The sequence below is a fragment of the Pristis pectinata genome, chromosome 30 (assembly GCF_009764475.1).
Source record: "Pristis pectinata isolate sPriPec2 chromosome 30, sPriPec2.1.pri, whole genome shotgun sequence".
Lineage (NCBI taxonomy): Eukaryota > Metazoa > Chordata > Chondrichthyes > Rhinopristiformes > Pristidae > Pristis > Pristis pectinata.
In genome coordinates, this window is record NC_067434.1 from 23,752,357 (window position 1) to 23,776,855 (window position 24,499).

Consider the following 24,499-nt stretch of genomic DNA (forward strand, 5'->3'; position numbering starts at 1 on the left):
AATGCATCGTGCTTGAGATATACCCAGTTCAACAGAACATCCACGTGTGTTTAACTTAAAATGTCTTACATCAGTTCATAAGATCATAAGATTTCAGACCAGAATTAGGCCATTCAGCCCATCGAATCTGCTCTGCCATTCAATCAGGGCTGATTTTTTTTTCAACCCCGTTCTCCTGCCTTCTCCCCGTAACCCTTAACCCCCTTACCAATCAAGAACCTATCAATGTCTGCCCTAAATACACCCAATGACTTGGCCTCCACAGCCCTCTGTGGCAATGAATTCCACAGATTCACCACCCTCTGGCTGAAGAAATTCCTCCTCATCTAGTTCTAAAGGGACGTCCCTTTATTCTGAGGATGTGCCCTCGGATCCTACACTCTCCTACAAATGGGAACATCCTCTCCACGTCCACTCTATCCAGGCCTTTCAGTATCTGGTAGGTTTCAATGAGATCTCCCCTCATCCTCCCGAACTCCATTGAGCACAGGTCCAGAGACATCAAACGCTCCTCATAGGTTAAGGGTTTCATTCCTGGGATCATTCTTGAGAACCTCCACTGGACCCTCTCCACGGCAGGCACATCTTTCCTTAGATATGGGGCCCAAAATTGTTCACAATATTCCAAATGCAGTCTGACCAACGCCTTCTAAAGCTTCAGCAATACATCCTTGCTTTTATTTTCCAGTCCTCTCGAAGTGAATGCTAACATTACATTTGCCTTCTTACTGACACTCAACCTGCAAGTTCAGTATCCTGAAGCAATAGTAGAAGAATATTCTTCTAAGACAAGTCAGCCCTGCCTTCAGCAGAACCAGCATGGTTCACTCAGGTGTGTAGCTGAACATAACAGCTTGCGTTCCAACAAATGGCTCATAGGGACTTGAGCTCGGTTTTGTTTTTGGATGTTTTCTGAAGTGAAAGTGCTAATTTGCCAAAAGAAAATTCCTCTTAAATTGAGTTAGGAAGTTGCACCTGGACATAATGTGTTCTGAAATTCAGCAGACATTGAGGTTTTGTGGTTCTTGTTTGTCTTCAGTCACTTTTACGATCCACAGTGGTCGTCAAATGGTGGACCTCCTGAATTTAATATCAGGTACGTTGTATTGAGTGTGAAATAAAACTGCTGGAAGCACTCAACAGGTCAGGCAGCACCTGCAGAGGAGGAAACAGAACGAGTGTTTCAGGTCGATGGCCTTCCATCAGAACAAGGAAATGTTTGAAATCGAACGAGCTTAACATGTCAAGGAAGGGAGGGACAGAGCGAGCAGAAGGAATGCCTGTGATTGGGTGGAGACAGAGCAGACTGGGTGGCCGCTTTGACGAGCGCCAGCACTGCATCCACCATGGCTGCCTGCAGCTCCCAGTTGCCAACCATTTTAATTCCCCTCCCCATTCCCACACCAACATGTCTGTCCTCGGCCTCCTCCCCTGCCAGGGTGAGGCTAAACTCAAACTAGAGGAGCAGCCCCTCACATTCCCCCTGGGTAGTCTACAACCCAATGGCATGGACATTGAGTTCTCCAACTTCAGGTAACCTGCTCCCCCTCTGTCCCTTTTCTCTCTCCTCCTGATCTACCCAGTTCCTCCTACACCCACCCCGGCCCCCATCACCCTTCCCCCTCCAGCTGCCCATCACCCACACACTCCTCCCACTGGGTCCCCTCCCCAACTCCCTTTATTCCATGCTCCACTTTCCTCTCAGATTGCACCGTCTGCAGCCCTCTGTCACCTCCACCCATCACCTCCCAGCCTCTGTCGCTATCTCCACCCCTCCCTCCTCCATCTGCCTATCAGCCCTCCTCACCTGGATCCACATCGCTTGCCCCACCCCTTCCCCTCACCTCTTTATACCAGCTATCTCCCCTCTATCTTTCAGTCCAGATGAAGGGTCTTGACCTGAAATGTCGACAGTCCATCTCCCACCACAGATGCTGCTCGACCCGCTGAGTTCCTCCAGCAGATTGTTTGTTGCTCCAGATTCCAGCACCTGCAGTCTCTTGTGTCCGCTGGAGACCAAGAGAGACTGAATGGCACATGTGAAGGCGGTGGTCTGATGAGTCTGGAGCAGGTGTAAAAAGGCCATGAGTAGGGATGGGAAGAGAAAGAGAAGTTGTACAGCAGCGAAACAGGCCCTTCAGCCCACTGTGTCCATGCTAACCATCATGTCTATCTGTACAAATGCCACTTGCCAGCATTAATCCCTTTTCCCTCTGTGCCCTGCTCATTCAAGTACCTGTCCAGATGCTTCTTAAATGTTGTTACTGTTCCTGCCTCCACCACCTCCTCTGGCAGCTCATTCCAGATACCAGCTAGTCTTTGTGTGAAAAATTTACTCTTTGGATCCCCTTAAACCTCCTCCTTTCCACCTGAAGACTGTGCCCTATAGTTGTAGACTCCCCTCCATGGAATTGTTTCTTTTCTTTGTTTGGTCTTTGCTTTGTGAATCACACGAACGACAAAGATACAGGAATCGAGGAGAGTTGTTCGTTGTTTAAGGGTTCAAGGAGCAGTGAGTGAGAAAGTAATATGGCCCTGTGGGGCATATGTCATCCGATGGCTAATGGATAAATACGTGAGAGCCGTTGTGTCTCTCGACCATTCCAGTTTGGAGATCGGGCAGTGGTTTACAAGTGCAGAGGGGTCAAGGGTTGGTTTTTGACAAGAGAGGCAATGAAGGCATATTTGAAAGAGACAGTGAGAACCTGCAGCATTAAGGAATCCAGGGAAATTTCCTTTGTTGGCAAGGGGACCAGGGATGAAGTGCATAAGACTGAGTTAGGCTATTGCTGGAATAGTGTTCACAGTTTAGACCACCATGTAATTGAAAGTTGGCGAATGCATCAGAAGTCACAGAAAAGTCATAGGGAGCTGCAGGGCAACAGGCCCTTCGGCCCACCGAGTCTGTGCCGACCATCCACTGCCCAGTTACACTAATCCAATGTTAACCCCATTTTTTCATTCTCCCCACATTGCCATCAACTCCCCCACATTCTACCACAAGCCTACACACCAGGAGAAAGTAACCTTCCAACCTCCACATCTTTGGGGTATGGGAGGAAACCGGAACATCTACAGGAAATCCCTACAGTCACAGGGAGAACGTGCAAACTCAAGGTCAGGACTGAACCCTGGTCTCTGGTAGTGAGGCAATGTCTCCACTAGCTGCACAAATGTGCTGCCCAAAGAGATTTATGGAGGGTCCTATATTGTAATGTTAGCTATGAGGAAAGATCATAAAGGCTAAGGTTGTTTACTTGGAAATGGAGGAGGCTCAGGGTAGATTGAATTGGGATGTAGGATCCCAGTGGGAGTTGATAGGAAGAGCTAGTTCTGTTAGCAGAGCCATCACTAAACAGGAGGCCGTGTTTTAAATTAACAGGTAGAAGAACTTAGAGCTGCCTGTCTTCTTTCAACAGGCTCCCAGTTATTCCTTGTTTCCCATTTCAAAGCATGGTCTTGAATTTCATAGAGTCACAGAGTTATACAGCACAGAAATAACCCCTTCGGCCCAACTCATCCACACTGACCAAATTGCCTCTTGCCCAAGTTTTTCGTCCTGTCTGTTCCCATCTTCCTTCACTGCCTTAACTTTGTCAGATGCAGTGTGGTGGAGTTATGGTGTTGGACAGAGGAGAAGTCAATGAACATCTCCATATCCTCCCTAGTTAACCACTGGCCTCAAGAAGAGCAGGCAATAGATGAATAATACTAATAGCTCATACAATATAACATGGCAGAGAGCAGTCCTTTCTGTTTAATATAATCTAATCTGAGTGCTGGTGCTTGAGTCAAAAGCAGTGTGCTTCAAAGAGGGTAATGTGTCCAGCCAATGTATCTTGGCATGCTCAGACTTAGGAGTCCAGTTTGGATTCGATTTTACAAATTCACCTAACCTGTGTGTTTACCAAACTGTTCCTTAAAGTGACACAACTGGTTGAGTGGCAAACAGAAATAATGCAGTTCCTTACCTATTTACAAAAAAATCCTTTTGCTGATGTTTTCACATTCCGAACTTGGTTCATCTGAGTGGACGCAAAATCATTACAAGCAAACTGTTTTCCACAAGTTGGCTTCATGTAATCTGTGTAGCCAAGGTGGCATAGTTAGTTACTTCTCTGCAGTTTTTGCTCTCTCCTGGCTGCACTCATTCCGGTTCCCAGGGTCGAAATGTCTAATACTAGAGGGCACGCATTTAAGGTGAGAGGGGGTAAGTTCAAATATGATGTGCAGGAAATGTTTTTTACACAGAGGGTGGGTGCCTAAAATGTGCTGCCTGGGGTGGTGGTGGAGGCAGATACGATAGAGGTGTTTAAGAGGCTCTTAGACAAGCACATGAATGTGCAGAGAATGGAGGGGTATGGATATTGTGTGGGCAGAAGGGATTAGTTTAGTTAGGCATTTAATTATTAGTTTAATTAGTTTGGCACAGCATCAAGGGCCGAAGGGCCTGTTCCTGTGCTATACTGTTCTATGTTCTAAATGTTGACTGAAATTTGATTCCAGAATATTTTTGTACAAATTGTACATCCAGTCTCAAAATAAAAATGAAATTTGCATTGTGACAAGTTGTCTTGAATTGTCTTAGGAATGTCAAAGTGCTGTGTAATGAGCGGGGCTGTAACTCAACAAACCCTTATAGATGCATTCTTCACTTGACTGGAACAATTATATCCAGAGCCTGATCGACAGAAGATAGCAAGAAGCCAACTTAACCAACAAGAGCTAACTGTACCTCTTGTGGTAAAGTTGCTTAGTAAATCACGTACTTTTCCTTTGAGGGTTGATTGTTGCTGTGCCACTCCACAACTAGATGTTGTTTCAAAGGCAGTTGATCTCCATAGTTGTATCTGTAACCTCAGCGACAATTGTATATCAGTAACATCACAAGCCCAGCCAGAATGGAGCTGATTTGGTACATTGCTGTAAGTGACCTGGATTGATTTTACAGACATAGTTATTAATGAGAAGCTCTTCTCCATTGGCTCCAGTGTGCTAAAAACTAAACCTGCTTTTATCAGGAGATGAATATGTAGTTTCTATTTGTTGCAGTTTACGGAGACCTTTTTAATAGACTTTATATTTTAAGGAAGATAATTCACTGTATGTCCTGTTCAGTCTCCAGCTCATTGGCAGAAATAGTGCTGTCATTGGACATTCTGATCAGTAAGCCACTCCAAGTGAAACTCATTTTGTTCTGAACTTCATTGACCACATCTCGCCAGACCCATCCATCTGATCATGGAGACTTATGATTGTTACTACCATCAGGGAGGAGGTACAGGAGCCCGAAGACCCACACTCAACAATTCAGGAACAGCTTCTACCCCTCTGCCATCAGATTTCTGAACAGTCCATGAACCTATGAACACTAGCTTGTTATTCTTATTTTTGAACTATTTTTGTAATTCATAGTAATTTTATGTCTTTACACTGTACTGATGCCACAATACAACAAATTTAATGTCATATAAGTCAGTGATAATAAATCTCTTTCTGATTCTGAATAGCTCCAGTTAAAGCTGTTCATCTATTCCTACAAAGTAGGAAAGTACCTGCCTGATAATTCCCTGTTGGAGGCCAGTGCAGCCTTCTATATCCCCCACCCTAATCCCCCACCAGCTGACCAATGTTGGGGTCCAACTAATGTCAAAAAATGTCTCTTTCACAGGGATCCACTGAGAGCTCCAATACAACCACTGAAGATGAGGAGGGGAAAGGTAAGTAGTTATATACCAACCTGGCACTTTAACAATACCTTATATGCAACAGAACTTTGTAACACAGGAGACAAACTGAAGCTAGTAAATTTTTTTGTGCTGTTATTGATTAATCAGGTTGCATACTGTGTGACTTTTATCTGGGTTTAAATGCTGTTATATAGGTTTACAAAAAACTACGATGTGTTTTTTTAACTTGCTAACTTGCAGATGGGTGACAGTTTTAAATTTGGGTGCTTGAGTTGGCCTGGTGTTTGGGGGAATGCATTTACCTATCCTCTCCACCTGATGCACCGAGAATGAATTTCTGCAGCAGACTCGATTCCCTGCTGATTTGTATGAAATATCCAAGCTCTGAGAAATTCTTTGATGAAGTCTGTATCCATGCAACCGTGATTCTCTGCACCCACGCTGTCTGTCCACCATCTCTCTCCTGTCTGCTGTCTGTTCCCTTAATTTTGCTTCTAATTATTCTGAGCTTCATTTGATGTTGCTTGCAATTTTGGGAGTGAGCTTCAACACAAAAAATAACCTTTAGGCTCTGCGTGGTGTGTACGCTGCAGCTGATTTATTTCTAGTAGCAGGCGCTGCTGTCTCTCGTTTTGAGAAGGGAGGTGTTCATGCTGTGGGAAGCACACCAAAGCTGAATTAAGGTACTTCGCAACAAAGGTCCGTGTTTTCAAGTGTGTTACAGCAAATCACCAAGCACTGGTGAATTATGCTCACCCTATTTACTGAGTTAACCATGTTAAAACTGCAACCATTTTGGATCAAATATCAATGACACATCCCTGCAATCTGTAGAAGTCCAAGAGTCCGTGAATTCCCCACAAATTTACTCTCGATTCTTGGGCAAGCATCTACTGTATTTCAGGGATTTTTTAAAATTAATTTCCAAGTTGGTAAATTAAGTTAAATTGGTAAAAAAATGTTTATTCTCACGTGTACTGAGGTACAGTGAAAAACTTTGTTTTGCATGCCATCCACACAGATCATTTCATTACAACAGTGCATTGAGGTAGTACAAGGGAAAACAATAACAGAATGCAGAATAAAGTGTCAGAGTTACAGAAAAGTGCAGTGCAGGCAGACAATAAAGTGCAAGGTCATGATGAGGTAGATGGTAAGGTCACGAGTTGGGGATGTTGTTGGCGTTATTTCCCTCCCTCACAGCTGTTGTATTTGTGAAGCGCTTGGGGATGCTATTCCCACAATGCTGTTGGGGAAGGATTTAGACCCAGTGATGCTGAAGGAACAGCGATGTATTTCCAAGTCCAGATGGTGTGCAGTTTGGAGGGGATTCGGGCACCAGATATATCAGCGAAGTTGGACTACCTGCTGATTGAGACACTACTGCTTTGTTTTTTTGGCCACACTACAGCACGGTTTTCTTCATTACGCAAGAGCTGCATGTGGTGATAAGGCTAAGCCCCCTTCCTTTCATGGTGGTCATTTCCATGGTCCATCAGCTCAGTAAGCAACATAATCTGTGTTGCTAATTTTAATAGGGTTGACAAACATTCCAGGAATGCCCCAGAATAGAGAGTTAATATCTTGGACTCGTTGCGATTCTGAGAGAAAAATTACGGGGTCATTAAGAAAATGGTGCTGGGTTGTCAGAAATGAGAGGTCATGTGATGAAGTCTCCAGGGATGCCCTTGGCCAGAGTCAGTAACCTCGCTGCACAATTGAGTATTCTCAGAATAAATCCCAAGTGTTGCCAAGAGATTCCACACACCATTGTCAGGATGCGCAGATTGTGTCTTTCTCTGGAATACTGGGATCTGTGGAGGAAGTTTAGATCAGAAGAAGGCTTCCAATCAACCCTCTGAACCGTCATTAAAGAAAAAAAATCACCCGCTTTTTTTGTAGGTTGGACTTATGAAACAGAAGTACAGTGACATAGGGTCATACTGCACGAAGCAGGCCCTTCAGCCCAACTCCTCTATGCTGACCAAGGTCTCACCAAGCTAGTCCCAATTGTCTGCATTTTGGCCCGTATCCCTCTAAACCTTACCTCTAAACATATCCCTCTAAACCTTTCCAAGTGTAAATGTTGTTATTGAACCTGCCTCAACTACTTCCTCTGGCAACTCGTTCCATATACTCACCACCCTCTGCGTGAAGAAGTTGCCACTCAGGTCCCTTTTAAATCTCTCCCCTCTCACCTTAAACCTATGCCCTCTAGTTCTTGGTTGACTTTCCCTGGGAAAAAGACAGTATGCATTGACCCTATCTATGCCCCTCATGATTTTATACACCTCTATAAGGTCTCCCCTCAGTCCCTAATGCTCCAAGGAATAAAGTCCCAGCCTGACCAACTTCTCCATATGACTTAGATCCTCGAGTCTGGCAACATCCTCGTAAATCTTCTCTGCACTCTTTAAAGGGATGCAGAATTGTGTCACCAACCACCATAGATTTCAATGATTGTCAATGCGGACTGGCCTCCTGTCCTTATCTTGGTGAGCTCGGGCTGTGCAACAGGTTTCTGTTGTGATGAACCACTTTCTAAGTGTGTTCACTAAACATTGGAAACTCATTTTCAGTCTCCTCATGGGAATGTAAGAAGACAATGACACTCCTGTGTAATGCTGATTGCCCCTGTACGTCACAAAGCCAATATGAAGGAGCAAAGAGGCACAGACAGGAGGTGGCCTACTATGTCTAAAGACTGAAAGTTATCAATTCTTTCCACTTCAAAGAATGAAGCTGCTAATTAAATTAAGGGAATGAATCAAACTAATTTTTTGGATGAAAGGAACAAGCTCCTATTTCAAACTTTGCTACAAAGGAAAACAATGTAGGAATAATAGAGAGAAAATCCATTATATACCAGTAATGGTCATTACCTGTCAGTGTCAGATCTACAAGGTAAAATAACATCACAGTGCCACCTGCAAATGAGGCCATTTAGCAACGTGCCTAGTCCCCATCTGACAATGTTCACTGGAGAGTGTTGTGATGAGCACAAAGTGTGGGTGGGTCAAGTAGAATTGAGTATGGATTGGATGACCACCAAAAGAAGGAAGCCTGTTGTATAGTGAGTAGGTCTAATCTAAAGGCAATATTAGGAAGGACAGGGATAAATTTTCCCACGTGGATCTGTCAAAAGTGCCACCCAGACCTGTGGTGTGAGAATGGGAAACCTTTATCACAGTTGCTGATCCTGGATTTTCACAATTCATCTGTTCCCAACGACGGTGCTCCAGGCTTGCACTGTGACAATTGGTCCAGTTAGTGATCAACATGGATCCACATTCGGACAATCTATATTTAACATGATAAAAATTACACCATAAAAATCAGCATAAAGAAAAATTTTAGACAGAAGTCTTAACCTATAAATTTAAAAATTCAGAACTCATGAAAAATGCAGGTTGATCTTTGCATAAACTTGCAGTGAGGGAAATGGCGGTGAGTGAAGTTCAGGCATGGTAGCATAGCAGTTAGCGTAACGCTATTACAGCACCAGCGACCCAGGTTCGATTCCGGCCGCTGTCTGTAAGGAGTTTGTACGTTCTCCCCGTGTCTGCGTGGGTTTCCTCTGGGTGCTCTGGTTTCCTCCCACATTCCAAAGACATACGGGTTAGGAAGTTGTGGGCATGCTATGTTGGCGCCAGAACCGTGGCGACACTTGCGGGCTGCCCCCAGAACACTCTACGCAAAAAGATGTATTTCACTGTGTGTTTCGATGTACGTGTGACTAATAAGGATATCTTATCACTCGAATGAAATATCAGAAAAGTCTTGAAGAATCCTGTTGCATGTCTTGTATTTCTCATATTTCCATATGACAGCGGAGGAGGACATTCGGCCCATCAAGTCCATGCCACTCTCAGAGCAATCCATCAGTCCTATTCCTCCACTTATTTCTCAGTAACGTTCTCTCCCGTGTGCCGATCAACTCTCTCTGAATGCCCTACCACCCACCCACACCAGGGATAACTTACAGTCATCTATCAGCGTGTCTTTGGGGTGTTGGATCAGCTAGGGGATACCCATGTGGTCACAGGAAGAACATGCAAACGCCACACGGACAGCACCGGAGGTCAGGATCCAACCTGGGTCGCTGGAGCTGTGAGGAAGAAGCACACCCCTCCAGCCCCCATCACCCATTTCTATTCCCCTCCCCCTCCTGGTCTCATACACCTACTACGCACACATTTCACCTGCTGGGTCTACTAACCGCTCCACCCCCCCCCCCCCCCCCGCAATATGTTACCTGTCCCCGAATGGTTCTGGTTCCATTGGCCCTTCACCTCCCCCCTAACGGTTCCCATCATCACCTTCCTTCCTTATCAGACTCCAGCGGAGGCAGCCTTTGTGTTCCTACTTATCTCCCTCCTAGCTGTCTCCACCTTCACCCTCCCCTCCCTCAATCTGCCTCGACCTATCACCCAGCTGCCTCTTTCTCCCAACTCCACCCTTCCCCCTCCCCTACCTGGTTCGATCTCTCCCTCATCCTTCACCCCTCCTCATCCACCAATCACCTCGGCCCCCTGTCTCACCATCCCCTCTCTGCTCTTCATACCGGCCATCTCCCCTCTACGCTCTCGGTCCTGATGCAGGGTCTCGATCCGAAATGTCGACCATCCCTTTCCTCCCACGGACACTGCTCAATCCACTGAGTTGCTCCAGGTTCTCACTAAAGCCGCTCGCATTTGTAGCAACTCTTGCTTACTCGAGCGCACTTGGATTATTTGCTTTCCTAATTGTTTGGGGTATCTTCACTTGCGCTGCACGTACAGGGTTCTTGGTCATTTGCCTGAGGATTAATCAGCAGGTGTTGAAATTGCTTTGAATCTTTATCCTATGGTGCAATCAACTACAGCCAAAAGATGAAAGAAGACTGAGCCAGCAATTAAGAGCAATTTAGACACCAGATGGTTGGAGCCTCTTCCCTTGCATACAGTGACCATAGGAATGCATAAAGGCAGTCAGAAACCAGAATACCTGCATTCAGCAGCAGGGAACATTCAGTTGTTGAACCTCAGTGACTGGCAAGACATATACTGATGAATAATTATTTAACTTCTGAGTGTTGTCACTCTTTTGTTCCTATAGCTTTAAAGGTTAAAATTAAAGTTGTGAAAATCCAAGCAGTCTGCCGTACATTGACCAAGTAACTCAGTGGTCTATATTAATGGGATAATTGGTAATTGGTTTATTATTGTCACATGTACCAAGATACTGTGAAAACCTTTGTTTGCGTGCCATCCAGACAGATCATTCCACACATAAGTACATCAAGATAGTACAAAAGGGGGCAAAAAACAGAATGCAGAATGTAGTGTTACAGTTACAGAGAAAGTGCAGTGCAGGCAGACAAATCAGGTGCAAGGGCCATGATGAGATAGATTGAGAGATCAAGAGTTCATTTTTAGTATATAAGAGGTCTGTTTATAGCCTGGTGGTACGTGCTTTCAGGCTTTTGTATCTTCTGCCTGATGGGAGAGGGGAGAAGAGAGAATGACCGGGGTGGGGGGGGGTCTTTGATTATGTTGGCTACTTTCCCAAGGCAGTGGGAAGTGCAAAGTCAATGAAGGGGAGGCTGGTTTGAGTGACGGACTGGGCTGCATTCACAACTGTCTGCAATTTCTTGTGGTCTTGGGTAGAGCAGCTGAATGGAGATACAAGTTAAAATCCCACCCAGGCAGCTATGGAAGTTAATTCAGTAAAATGGAATGTAAAATTAATATCAGTCATAGTGACCACAAAAACCATCAGATTCCTTTAAAGAACCACATAGTTCACTAATCACTATGTGTGTCCAGATCTATACCACCGTGGTTGGTCTTAACTCTGAATTGGCCTGGCAAATCACTCTGTACTCAAACCAAGCCGGCAATGAGAGATGGCCATCTGCACGTCCTGTCAATGCATCTTTAAACTAAGGTTGAGGTAGGTATTAGAGGCGTTATCTTCTATTGTTCCTGAAAGGATCAGTCAGAAAAGATAGTCAAGGTCTTTTTCCCAGGGTGGAAATGTCAAGTACTAGAGGGCATAGCTTTAAGGTGAGACGGGGAAAATATAAAGAACATTTACGAGGCTAGGTTTTTACACAGAGAGCGGTAGGTGCCTGGAACACACTGCCAGGGGAAGCTGAGGAGGCAGATACAACAGCAATGTTTAAGAGGTGTTTAGATAGGCACATGAGCAGGCAGGGCTAGACAGTGTGCACACAGGCGGGATTAGTCTAGTGGTCGGCACAGACATGGTGGGCTGAAGAGCCTGTTCCTGTGCTGTACTGTTCAATATTCCAATGATGACCTCGGTTCCATCTCACCTTGAGCGTAGTTACCAGCAACTGCCTCACCACGGTTACCCATCTGTGTTTTTGAACAGCTAAGTAAGAGTTCACGTACACTAATGGTGTAGCCCTCCTGTGTACACTGCTGGTAATCTTTGTAAGCAGCTTTTCTTTTGTCTGGTTTATTGGATAATAATGACATTAAAATTCATGGTCCCTTATGAGAAACCATGCATTGTATTTTGTTCCCCTCATACCCCTCTCTCTCAAAGAAATGTATGTTTTGAGCCATTTTATTTGTATGTTTTGTGTTTTCTCTTTATCCTTCTCCATGATGTTGTCAATGCATGCCAGTGCCTGCCCTCGATGCTGGCAGCAACAGTGTGACAGAGAGTCGGTCACTTGCTATGGACGTGTCAGAGTCAGCTGACGTTGACCACACCCCTGAGGTGACACCCTGTAAGTCAGCAGCGATTCCCTGTTGGCTGCCGTCCAGTGTGTTGTGTGATACTGAGTGAAGTACCACTCTATCCTTGCATGGAAGGGTGAACCATAATCGGCTGATAAGCTTTGTAAGTGTGCGGTTAGTGGCAAACTTACAAAGGTGTACAGATTGATGTGGATAAGTGTGTAGAAGCAACTAGATTGTGGCTGTTTTTCATTACTAAACCTTCTAAAGTACCAAAATATGTACCAACTTTCCCACCTACAAGGTACTGAGAGTCCAATACCAGCAGTCCTGTGGAGGAGCGTGGACCTTGCAGGTTTGTGTGTGTAGTTGTCTGACGAACTGGCTTCTGCGCATTCTCTGGTGGCCATTGTACAGAAAAGCACTGGCAGGAGCCTCTCATACGAATCCCTGGACACCATGGTCTTCACTGCAAAGTGATGGAGCAGAGGGGGAAGGGGCAACATTTAAATACGTAATATTCTCACAGTTGTGAATCAGGTCTGTCTCCAAGCCTCTTTCTCCCTTCTCCATCTGCCTGTCTCCGTCTCTCTCCACTCTCTCCTTCTCTGCACTTCCCTGTCTTTACCCCACTCTCTCCCTCTGTCTGCCCCACTCCCTCCCTCCCACTTTCCCACTCTCTCCCTGCCCCACTCTCTCCCTCCCTCCCTCTCTCTCTCTCTCTCTCTCTCACCCTCCCCTCTCTCTCCCCCCCTCTCTCTCCCCCCCTCTCTCTCCCCCCCTCCCTCTCTCTCTCTCACTGTGTCTTTCTGACCAACTCCGTCTCTCAAACAGCAGTGTGGTAATAATCAGATCACCTCTTTTCCGTAATACAGGATAAGAGGTAAATATTGGCTGGGTCACCAGGGAATGCTCCTGCTCGATTTCACAACAGTACCATCCACCTCAGGCAGTGGATGGGGTCAAGGTTTTCACATCACATCTGAAAGCCAGCATATCTGACTCCTTCAGTCCTGCCGCAGGTCCTTCGACTAGTCCCTCTGGTTTTCCTCCTTACCTCTTTGCAGAGGGTGGAGAAGAGGTTCACCAGGGTGTTGCCTTGATTAAAGAGTACTAGCTGTGAGAAGAGGTTGGACAAACTTGTGTTGTTTTCCTTGGAGCGTCGGAGGCTGAGAGGAGACCTGATAGAAGTTTATAAAATTATGAGAGGCATAGATGGGGTAGATAGAGGCTTTTTCCCAAGGTGGAAATATCAAATACCAGAAGGCATGGCTTTAAGGTGAGGGGGGCAGCGAACATAGAATGTAGTTCTATGTTTAAAGGAGATTTAGAGGTAAGTTATTTTACACAGAGAGTGGTGAGTATCTGGAGCACCCTGCCGGGGGAGGTGGTGAAAACAGATCCAATCGCAATGTTTGAGAGGCTTTTAGACACGTGAGCAAGCCAAGAATAGAGGGATACGGACCGTGTGCAGGCAGATGTTCAGTTTAAATTGTTGACACAAATATCATGGACCCAAAGGACCTGTTCCTGTGCTGTAACGTTCTACGTTCCTCACTTGTTGGTTTGATTAGCCCTTGACCCCTTGTCTCTGACCCCTTTTGATAATAGTTGCATGGCTGTTGTCACTTTGCTGTGTTAAATGCAACCTTTAGGTCACCTCACCACCACTTTTGCACAGAAAGAAAGCCCATTAAAGGCTTGTTAACTTGCTCGTACTTGAACTGCTGATGCAATGGATCTTATGGCTTCCCTCTGAAGTCTGTTGAGGGCAGCAATACCCTGCCTGTGATAAGGTGATCAGAGCTGCACTTAATACGTCAGAGCAGAAACAACCACCATCCTTTGCGTCAACAAGGCAGGCTTATTGATTTGTACTCCAGCTCTCTGTTAATGAAGCATAATTTCCCCACATCGCTCCATCTTAACTGTGACCTGATTGCCAGATAGAACGTAAGCCCTAAATCTCCTCATGGTTAACACATTACACTGTTCCATTTAAAGCATGTATTCCCTTTCAGTCCCACGCACGAGTAATTATTTCAGTCACGCATATATCAGCTCAGAAGACTTATCTCCTTTTTTAACCTGTGACACTGCTCTTTATGACCTGTTTTGATATCTCTGCCATGCAGATTTTACTGATATCATTGTGCAAATCATACCTTGATTAGTAGCACTCTCTGAGACACTCAAGTCGAGTTTATTTTCATGTGCACAAGTACAGTGAGGTACAGGTACAATGAAAAACTTGCAGCAACATCACAGGCACCACACAAAATATAAATTGTACAAGACAGTGAAGAGAGAGAAAAAAGGACTGTGCAAAAACAAGACAGTGCAAAAAAAAAAGATAATCAGAGACAGGTCCGTGGTAGTGCAAGAGGTGTTCCGTAGTGTTCCATTGCTGAGGTAGGGTTAGGGTTGTGCAGGTCAGTTCAAGAACCTGATGGTTGTAGGAAGGTAGCTGTTCCTGAACCTGGTGGTGTGGGACTTCAGGCTTCTGTGCCTCCTGCCTGACGGTAGCAGCAAGTAGAGGGCATGACCCAGATGGTGGGGATCCTTGATGACAGATGCCACCTTCTTGAGGCAGCACCTCCTGTAGATGCTGTCAGTGGTGGGGACGGCTGTGCCCGTGATGGACCGGGCTGTGTCCACTACTCTCTGCAGCCTCTTGCATTCCTGTGCATTGGAACTTCTGTACCAGGCTGTGATGCAACCAGTCAGGATACTTTCCACAGTGCATCTGTAGAAGTTGTGAGAGTATTTGGTGACATGCCAAATCTCCTTAAGCTTCTAAGAAAGTAGAGGCACTCTATTCATGATCCCCTTGCAGTCTACATGGTTCTCACTATCTTTATTCCTCAGCTAACCAGTTAAACGTGATCTTTCGCTTTGCATGTTACAGTTCTTTGCGACAACTATGATTTGGAGTCCTGAGCCAGGGGTCACGGTCTCTGAACAAGGGGTAGGACTGAGATGAGGAGAAATTTCTTCACTCAGTAGGCGGTGAATCTTTGGGATTTACTCCCTCCAGAAGGGCTGTGGAGGCTCAGCCACTGCGTTCATTCAAAACACAGATCACTAGAGTTCTGGAAATTAGTGGAATCAAAGGATATTGGGATCGTGCAGGTAGATGGAGCTGAGGTGGAAGATCTTGATGAATTGTTGAGCAAACTTGGTGCCAGATGATGACCACCACCTCCTCCTGATACTTACGATCTTGTTTTAAAAATATGGACTGTATTTACTTGGCCTTCATGTTGGTAATGTTATTGAAAGGTCGGCACAACATTGTGGGCCAAAGGGCCTGTATTGTGCTGTACTGTTCTATGAAGACTCTTGACAGCAGTGATCCATGATTTTTCTTCTGCAAATCCATACTGATTCTTTTGAACAAGAAAATGCCGGTAATACAGCGATCATTCAGCATCTGTGAAGACAAAAGATTGGCCTGGATTCTTCTATCACCAGCAAGTATAAGGCCGTTCCTTTGTACATAAAGAAAGCTGCCATCGAATATCTAACAATATCTATGGATGACTTTCCACTCTCCCAATGCTGGATATGTCAGACATCACAAAATAGCTAAATTCCTCATCAGTTTCCACATTGCACATTGGGATTACCTTTTACAGAAGAATCCTTGATAAGGCTATACATAGAACTACCTTGTCTGTACCTATGTGCCTGTGATGCTGCTGCAAGTAAGTTTTTCATTGTACCTGTACCTCACCGTACTTGTGCACATGACAATAAACTTGACTTGACTGTATTGAATAAACAGCTGAGAAACAGACACCCACTGGCTGTAACCTCAGCTAATCTGTCTGTGCATTTCCTGCTTTATCTATTTTCATTTCACATTCCCAACTGTTGCGGCTTTTTGTCTGTTCTTTGTCCTGTACCAAATGGACTGTTCCGCAGGCATGTGGTCATCCTGCAACAAGTCATACTTTTCCAACTATTCCACATCCATGTGGTCAATCGTCATCTGTTATAGGGGGAGAGCTGGCTTCTTGAATGCACCTGGCTCATGTGCTGGTGTGACACTGACAGCGTAGGAAGTCAATGTGGTAATGCTGCCGAGTCGCTCGGCGGAATGGTCATCGGGTAGAGATTGACACAGCCAGTACAGGGGACTTCAGGATGTGGTTGAAGAACGGTTGTGCAGATACCGCTGTCGTCCACCAGAACAATGTACAGGATTGCCTGCATATCCCAAGTGCAAATACCACTTGAGAAAGCTGCAGGACTCAGCGAACAAAGAGCAAGGTCAAGTTTATTGTCATGGACATACATACCCAGGGTATAAATGCCATGAAAATTAGCTCTTTGCAGCAGCAGCACAGTACATTACGGACATGACCAACATAAGTTAACATAAATTTAAATTAACAGAAATTATACATGACTTTTAAGCAAGAGAGAGCAACCAATTGGCTTCATTGCTCAGAGAGCCAGCCCAGACTTTGGTAAGCTGAATAGCCTTCTTTAACCATCTATGGAAACCTTCTGGACTCTACAGTAAAATCAAGACAATCCCATTGCACTGGCTAGCTCTGAATATATCCTTTTAATTCAGATTGCCTCTTGCCAGCTTCCCATGTTCTGTGCAATTTATTCATCATGCTCTAAGTCAGGGCATCATAAATATTCAGTTCCAAGGGCATCATAAATATTCAGTTCCAAGAGCAGTCGTAACAATTGGAAACAGTGATTCATACTTTACATGGAAGGCAATTGAGAATCATACTTGTTGTTACCTCGTGCTTAAAGCCGTTTTTCCGCTCATACAAATAACACCATCCAAGGGCAAGGTTTATGGTCATTGATCATTGATTAAGTATGAAAGCTGGTTTCTGCTGTCATCTCTCAGTGGGAATTCTTGACACACTCCAGCTCTCTCACATAAGTGAGTGCTATCCAAAGCTGTTCATTGTTGTGTTACTATTTATGAAAGCTTGCTGTGCATAAATTGGTAGTCACATTTCAGGCCAAAGTGTCTACGTTTAAAAGAAGGTACTTAATTGTCCTTTGAGATCATGAGTGGGATGTTGTTATCCTTTTCCTTTCAACTTTTAATCTTTATAAAGAAGACATTTGGGTGGGTTGATGATCCCACTGGAGAACTGAGTTGGAGAAGCTGCTGAGACTAGTAGCACATGCAAGATGCTTGCACATCGGTTAAGGTGAAGTCGGTTATCTCAGTTAGTTCTGTACACTTCCAACTGAAGTTATAAACTCTACAGACTTAATAAACCCTTTACATGATATCATTGCCAATTTAACTCGAGAGATTGGCAGTGGTCGTGGTGAACAAAGGATGTCAAACCTTCCCTGTTACGGTTTTCTACTTGGATCTGAAATTTCTCCGTGAACCACCCCTCAGCCCTGTCACCTTCTACCTCTCCACCCCCTCCTCCTCTTGTAGCTCCTTAAAATCTGCCTTTTGGACCAGCCTTTGGTCAGTTCCTAGTAGCTCCTGTGGCATTTGCCTTGCCCTGTGTTACAGTGTCAAAGCTGACTGTTGATGTTCGCAACCACTTCCTTCTTGGGGACGTCCATCACTCGTTCAACTCTTTCCAATTAATACTTCTGGGGCATTGGTCATCGAGTCGTACAGCACAGGCCCTTCGGCCCACCACGTCCATGGCAACCATCAAGTACCAATCTATACTAATCCATTAACCAGCACAGTGCTTCCAAGCCTTGGTGATCCTAGGTACTTCTTAAACGTTGCGAGAGTCTCTACGTCCACCACTCCCTCAGGCAGTGCGTTCCAGATTCCAACCACCCTCAGGGTGAAAATGTTCTTCCTCAGATCGTCTCTAAACCTCTTACCCCATACCCTGAAACTGTGCCTCAGGTTGTAGACACCTCTGTGTCTACTCTTTCTGTGTCCTTCATAATTCTGCACACCTCCATCAGGTCCCCCCTCAGCCTCCTCTGCTGCAAGGAAACAAACCCAGCCTATCCAGTCTCTTCTCGTAACTGAAACAGTCCAGTGTATTATGTTCAACTACTGACTTATAGTTGCACAACCCAGTTTGATATCAATTACGAAATTGTCCACCATGACAGTTTAACCTTACCCAGGCCTGCCTTGAGCAAAGTACTTCCACATAGGAAGGATAGTTCAAGGAAACAGAGAGATCACCTGATCCCCTCACTCCCACTCCATCTCATTATCAACCGATTCTAAACTACCTTAAATAAAAGCAGTGTTGGAAACACTGGGCAGGTCAGGCAGCATCTGTGGAGAGAGAAACAGAGTTAAGGTTTCAGGTCGCAGATCCTTCACCAAGAATTGCAGAAGAGGTGGAGGGGAGAGGGAGAAAAAGGGAGAGGGAGAAAGAGAAAGGGGGAGAGAGAGAAAAGGGTAGGGAAGAGAGAGAGAGAGTGAGATAGAGAACGAGAGGACCAAGGAACATGTAAAAGGTGTGAAGTCCCACTCAGTACCACAGGAAATGCCCAGCAGATCAGGCAGTGTCAGTGGAGAGAGAAAAACTGAGTTAATATTACAGGTGGATCGGCGACAGCAGAACTGACCAGTTCTGATACCAACAGAGAAAGTGAGTAACTTAAGATTCTCGATTTTGATATCAAGTTCCGAAGGCTGCATTGTGCCTTGACAGAAGGTGATTTGTGTTTCTCACGATGATGTTGGGCCTCAGTGGAAGAGTGCAGGAAGCCATGGACAGGGAAGTCTGATTGGGAGCGAGAAGGAAAATTGTCAGGCAAGGGGAAGCTCGGTGTCATCCCCAGGGACTGAATGAAGCTGCTCTGTGGAGCGGTCACCGAATCTGCGTTTAGTTTCTCCAACACAGAGGGAACATGTCATGGGCACAGAGGGTCTTTCACAGCAATTATTTCCAGCAGCTGCAGTTCATTAATTTTCTAAAAGTCTTGCATGTACTCTTTCTCTCTGCTCCCCTTTGCATTCTATTTTCTGGATACACCTCTGGAGATTTTAATGTGATCCCCATCACAATGTACCCAAAGCCATTGGTCACCCAACGTGCCAAACCTTGCAGGGCAGTGCCATTCTGTGGCAGCTGGAAAGGCACTTGGATTACCTGACTGGGTGCTGGTTGACTTGCCAGCCAAACATTTCTATTGTATTTCAATACCAAAAAAATGAATGTGTTCAAAGGAAATCAATGTATTTTTCAATGGCCCACTAATTTTTCTCCTGGGTTTGCTCCCAGAAATTAAATACAATTGCTGAAGGTTCCAGATAATCCTGTAAAGTTGGCAGTCCCAAGCTAATTAAGAAAGTGGGAGGACAATTAAAAGTGTTGGAGAGGTGGGAGATACATCAGTTCATTCCTTGCAGCATTGCATGGCACTGCATTGTTGTGTTTTATTTTCTTAACGTCCAGGTTTGTTTGCCAGTGTGTGTGTATGTGTGTCGATATTATATACATTTTACGTTTGTATTTCTCTTTCTCCCCCACCCACTTTGTGTGTTCAGCCACTGAAAGTGTGGAGCTCATCTGTGCAGTGAATCACACAGATAATTCAGAGCTGCTTCCAGCCACATCTCCTCCCACGCAGTGTAAGTCAAGCAGAAGGTTTTGCCAAGCAGTAGCTCGGAATCACTCTCTAAATTCACTGGAGACTGGGTGGAGTGAATCATACTAAATCTTCTTGTGTACCTTCATACTAAAAAAACATTAACAAGCACAGTAAATTGTCTATTTGCACAGTAGTCTTCTTTGTGTTTTTTTAAATAATTTCACCATGCTAAAGAAAATGCTGATTGTAAACTCTATGTGAAAATATTCATTATTTCTAACATTTATCTTTCAAAGCTAAGAACAACTGAACTGATTGAATTCAAGTATCCCTCAATCGTAATAATTATATGAGTTGCCAATATGAGTAAGGGATGACGGGAAACTTTTTTAAACTATTTGAATGTATTCATTGGCAACTCTAGACGAATCTGGCTGTTACCTAACCGGAGACTGCAGAACAGTGCCAATGTGAACATAATGCATCTGTATTGCAATACAGCTCTTAAAATCCTTCCCTCTTGTAAATCCAGAGGAGAGTCAGTTCGAGTCGAGAGCAGTTCCCAATCCTGTGGGATTTCTACCTACAACATCAGGTTAAGATGGCATCTCTGAGATGGTTTTTATATTACATTTTATAACACCTGAGCACTTAACACACTGGGTCTTAATTCATGCCTAAGATTCTCAATGGAGTTTGGGTCAATAAAAATGTCAAGAAATTCCCATTAAAGTGGGTAAAGGAAAGATTTCACAACAAACCTTCATAGCATTGTGCATTTTGTCACCACAGGACTCAGTGAGGATTAAACGTTTAGCTGACACTTTCTTCTTAATAATCATGTCTAATGGCTTTGTAGAGCGGGATGGGTTTTTACATTTTAAAATCCACTATTTTTTCTTTTAAAAAAACTAACCCATCATTTCTCTGTGTGCAGTTTGTTGTTGTGATCTTGGTGTGTGTGCGTGATGTGTCAAAGTCTCTCCTTACTCTTGCTTCTCCTGATTCTCCCAAATTGTCTCATCCTATCTCTAGTCAAGTTTTGATTTACTTATCCATTCACGAATGTAAGCATCAATTGTGATGTCCACCCAACTATCCTTAAGAAGCTGGAGACGAGCCTCCCCTTGAACCACTGCAGTCCATGTAGTAAAGTAGAGCCTGAGAGCTGAGCCAAGCCTAGAAGGACATGAGATTGTGCGTTGTGTCTGGAATGGGTCTGGTCAGGTGTACGTTCTGATAAAACATTCAAAGTTGGCTCAGCTCAGTGCTCATCCTGGTCTGGATGGTTACTCAGCATTGCTGCATGTCCTTTGTTCTCTGACAATGGAAGTGCAGCACAGCCAGCCTTTCTTTCCTCTTTTATGCACATACTTTCAGGCCCTGTCAGGTACAGAACAAAGTTATAAATCTTCGGATACATATTGGTTCATATTTGTGGGGTTGAGGTTGGGACCAGTTTTAGTTTCATACCTAAGCCAATCTCTGTGACAAAGATGCCCCATAGTGTTAATGGGTAGGAAGCCTTAAAGTGTTGACTGTGGTAAAGTCAGGAGGGCGGTGTTTGACTTGGTGGCGGTGTTTCCATACGTCTGCTGCCCAAGTCCTTCCTAGACAGCAGAAGTCATGGGTTTAGGCAGTACTATCAAGGAGGCCTTGACAAGTTGCTGTAGTACGTCTTGTAGACTGAGTGTTCTGTAACCATGGCGTACCCTTGGTGGCAAGAAACATAGAGCTGTATAGCACAGAAACGGGCCCTTTGTCCCCCCCGTCTACGACCTTTTTGCCCATATACTCTAATCCCATTTGCCCACATTAGATTTGTATCCTTCTCTGCCTTGCCTATTCAAGTGCCTGTCTCAATGTTTTTTTTTGAATGTACTGATGGTATCTGATTCCTTCTCCGGCAGCAAGGTTCAGGTATCAACCATTCTTTCTTTAAAAAAAACGGTCCCCTCAAATACCCATTAAAAGTCCCCCCCCCCGTCATCTTAAACCTACGCCCTCTTGTTTTTGATACCCCCTACCATGTGAAACAAATCCTATCCACCCTATCTATTGCCTCTATTTATACACTTCTATCAGGTCGCTCCAGAGAAAACAAGTCCAGCTATCCTATCAAGTCAATCCTATCCAATCTCTCCTTATAACTAAAGTCCTCCATTCCAGGCAACATCTGGGGGAATCTCCACTGCACTCTCTAAAGTGTGACAACCAGAACTGCACACAATACTCCAAGTGTGGTCTAACCAATATTTTAGAAAGTTGCAACATAACATCCCAACTTTTATATTCAATGGCCTGGCCTATGAAGGCAAGCGTGTCACACTCTCCCTTCACCACCAATCTAACCTGTTCAGGGAACTATGGACTTGAATCCCAAGGTGTATCTGTTCATCAGCATTTCTTAGCAGCCCACCATTTACTGTATATATCCTATCCCTGTTTGACTTCTCAAAGTACATCTTGCACTTGTCAAGAGTAAGTTTCATCTGCCCATGTCTGCCAACTTTTCGTCTGATCTATGTCCTGCTGCAGCCTCAGGTAAACTTCCTCACAATCCACATCGTCGTTTTTGAGTCATCTGCAAACTTGCTAATCATGCCTCCTGAATTCACATTCGTTTTGTTAATACATATCGCAAACAACAAGGATCCCAGCACAGATCCCGGCGGTCCACCACTGGTCACAGTCTTCCGATCAGTGAAGCGTCCCTCCACCACCGCCCTCTGCCTCCTATCACCAAGCCAATTTAGGATCCAGATAACCAGCTTGGCTTGGATCTTCACCTTTTGGACATGTAGACAACATCTGCTGCCCTGCCTTTATCAATCTTCTTAGTTACCTCCTCAAATATCAGATTAGTGAGGCAGGATTTCCCCCTCACAAAGCCATGCTGACTGTCCCTGATCAGCCCCTGCCTTTCCAAATGAATATAAATGCTACCCCTTAGCATTTTCTCAAATAATTTCCCTACCACTGACATAAGGCGCACTGCCCTGTAGTTACCTGGCTTATCCCAGCTGGAGAAACAAAGGACTGCAGATGCTGGAATATCGAGATGAAAAACACGATGATGCTGGAGGAACTCAGCAGGCCAGGCAGCATCCGTGGAGAAAAGCAGGCGGTCAACGTTTCGGGTCAGGACCCTTCTTCAGGACTGGAGATAGGAAAAGGGGAAGCCCAAAATATAGGAGGGAAAAGCAGAGCAGCGATAGGTGGACAGAAGAGGGGAGGTGGGGTGGGCACGGGTGGTGATAGGTAGATGCAGGTAAGAGATAGTGATGGGCAGGTGCGGGGCAGGAGGGGAGAGCAGATCCACCGGGGGATGGGTCAAAGGTAAGGAGAGAGGGGGGAAGAAAAAGATAGAAAAAAAGAGGCTAGGAATGGGAAGAAGAGAAGAAGCATGGGGGCGGGGGGGGGGGGGGGAAACGGGGTGGGGGTGTGGGTGGCAGTTACCTAAAGTGGGAGAATTCAATATTCAGCTGCCTTCCTTGAATAAGGGAGCAATATTAGCTGTCCTCCAGTATTCTGTGACCAGCAAAGATGCAGTAACCTCTATCAGGGCCCCAGCTATCTCCTCCCTTGTTTCCATAGCGTCCTGGGACAGATCTCATCCTGTCAACTCTTGCTTGTTCCATGACGTCTGACCACTTCCACCTTCTTGCTCCAGAATATCAGTGTACCCCTCCCCGAACTCAGTATCGTCCATGTCCTTCTCTTTGATGAATACACTTCACAGCAGTTTAGATTGCAGATATTATCCCCTTTAGAAGTCATACTTCTGGCTCGTTCCCGAAACAATGCCTGCCCTGCTGTTGACGTGCACAGATCCCTCTGTACAAGAATCAGGATTAGCAATATAAGAGTTTTCATGGAAATATCAACAAAAACATCAGAACAATTTATCAATAAATAACCAAGAACCCCGAGCAATAAAATGGGAAGATCCAAAACAATGGTAACCTTAAGACAGTTCTTGCAGATTAATATTTCATGAAAACATCCTGAAGCTAAATGTTAATCTGTCTTTCTTCTCTTTTATTTATTACTGCCCCTGCTGCTTGTTTCCAGTACTTTCTGTTTTTACTTCAGCTTTCAAGGTTTTCACTAAAATAAATACACAAGTGTTGAACTTAATGAATCTCCATTAAACAGAGACCCTGTTTATTCTTCCGGGTGGTTACTTATCTAATTACAAGCTGCCACCTCTGGGAAATATTAATTCTACAGCAGGGCCCACTGTCAGCTGGTTTAGAAAACCTGAATTTAATTTCCTCCAAAATACAGCATGCAAACAAGCCCTTTGGCCCCTGAGTCTGTTCTGGCATTCAGTGATCTTGGACATGACTCCACCTACCTGCTTTTTCCCTACATCCCTCAAAGAGTTTTGATTAACTAAAATTATTTGTTCAATGTAAAATTAACACTTGGCCCCGACAACAATTATCATTGCAGAACAGAGTCCACACATCTGCCTCTGCTAACAGGAGTGTTACCCAACTTCATGCACAAAAGGTCTGCCGCTAATCTAGTCCTAGGCTCCCTACAGAGTGAAAGTAGTTTCTGTCTATAAGTGTAGACTTGTAGATCAGC

The 24,499-nt window shown here is 44.8% G+C and overlaps 1 protein-coding gene across 1 annotated transcript in view; it reads left to right on the plus strand.

The window, feature by feature from the left end:
* The window catches only part of camk2g2 (calcium/calmodulin-dependent protein kinase (CaM kinase) II gamma 2), a 400,303-nt gene that overhangs the window by 344,304 nt on the left and 31,500 nt on the right, over positions 1-24,499 (plus strand). Inside the window, 2 exon segments of the mRNA XM_052041768.1 lie at positions 5,672-5,720; positions 19,860-19,943. Coding sequence (XP_051897728.1) covers positions 5,672-5,720; positions 19,860-19,943 — 133 coding nt within the window.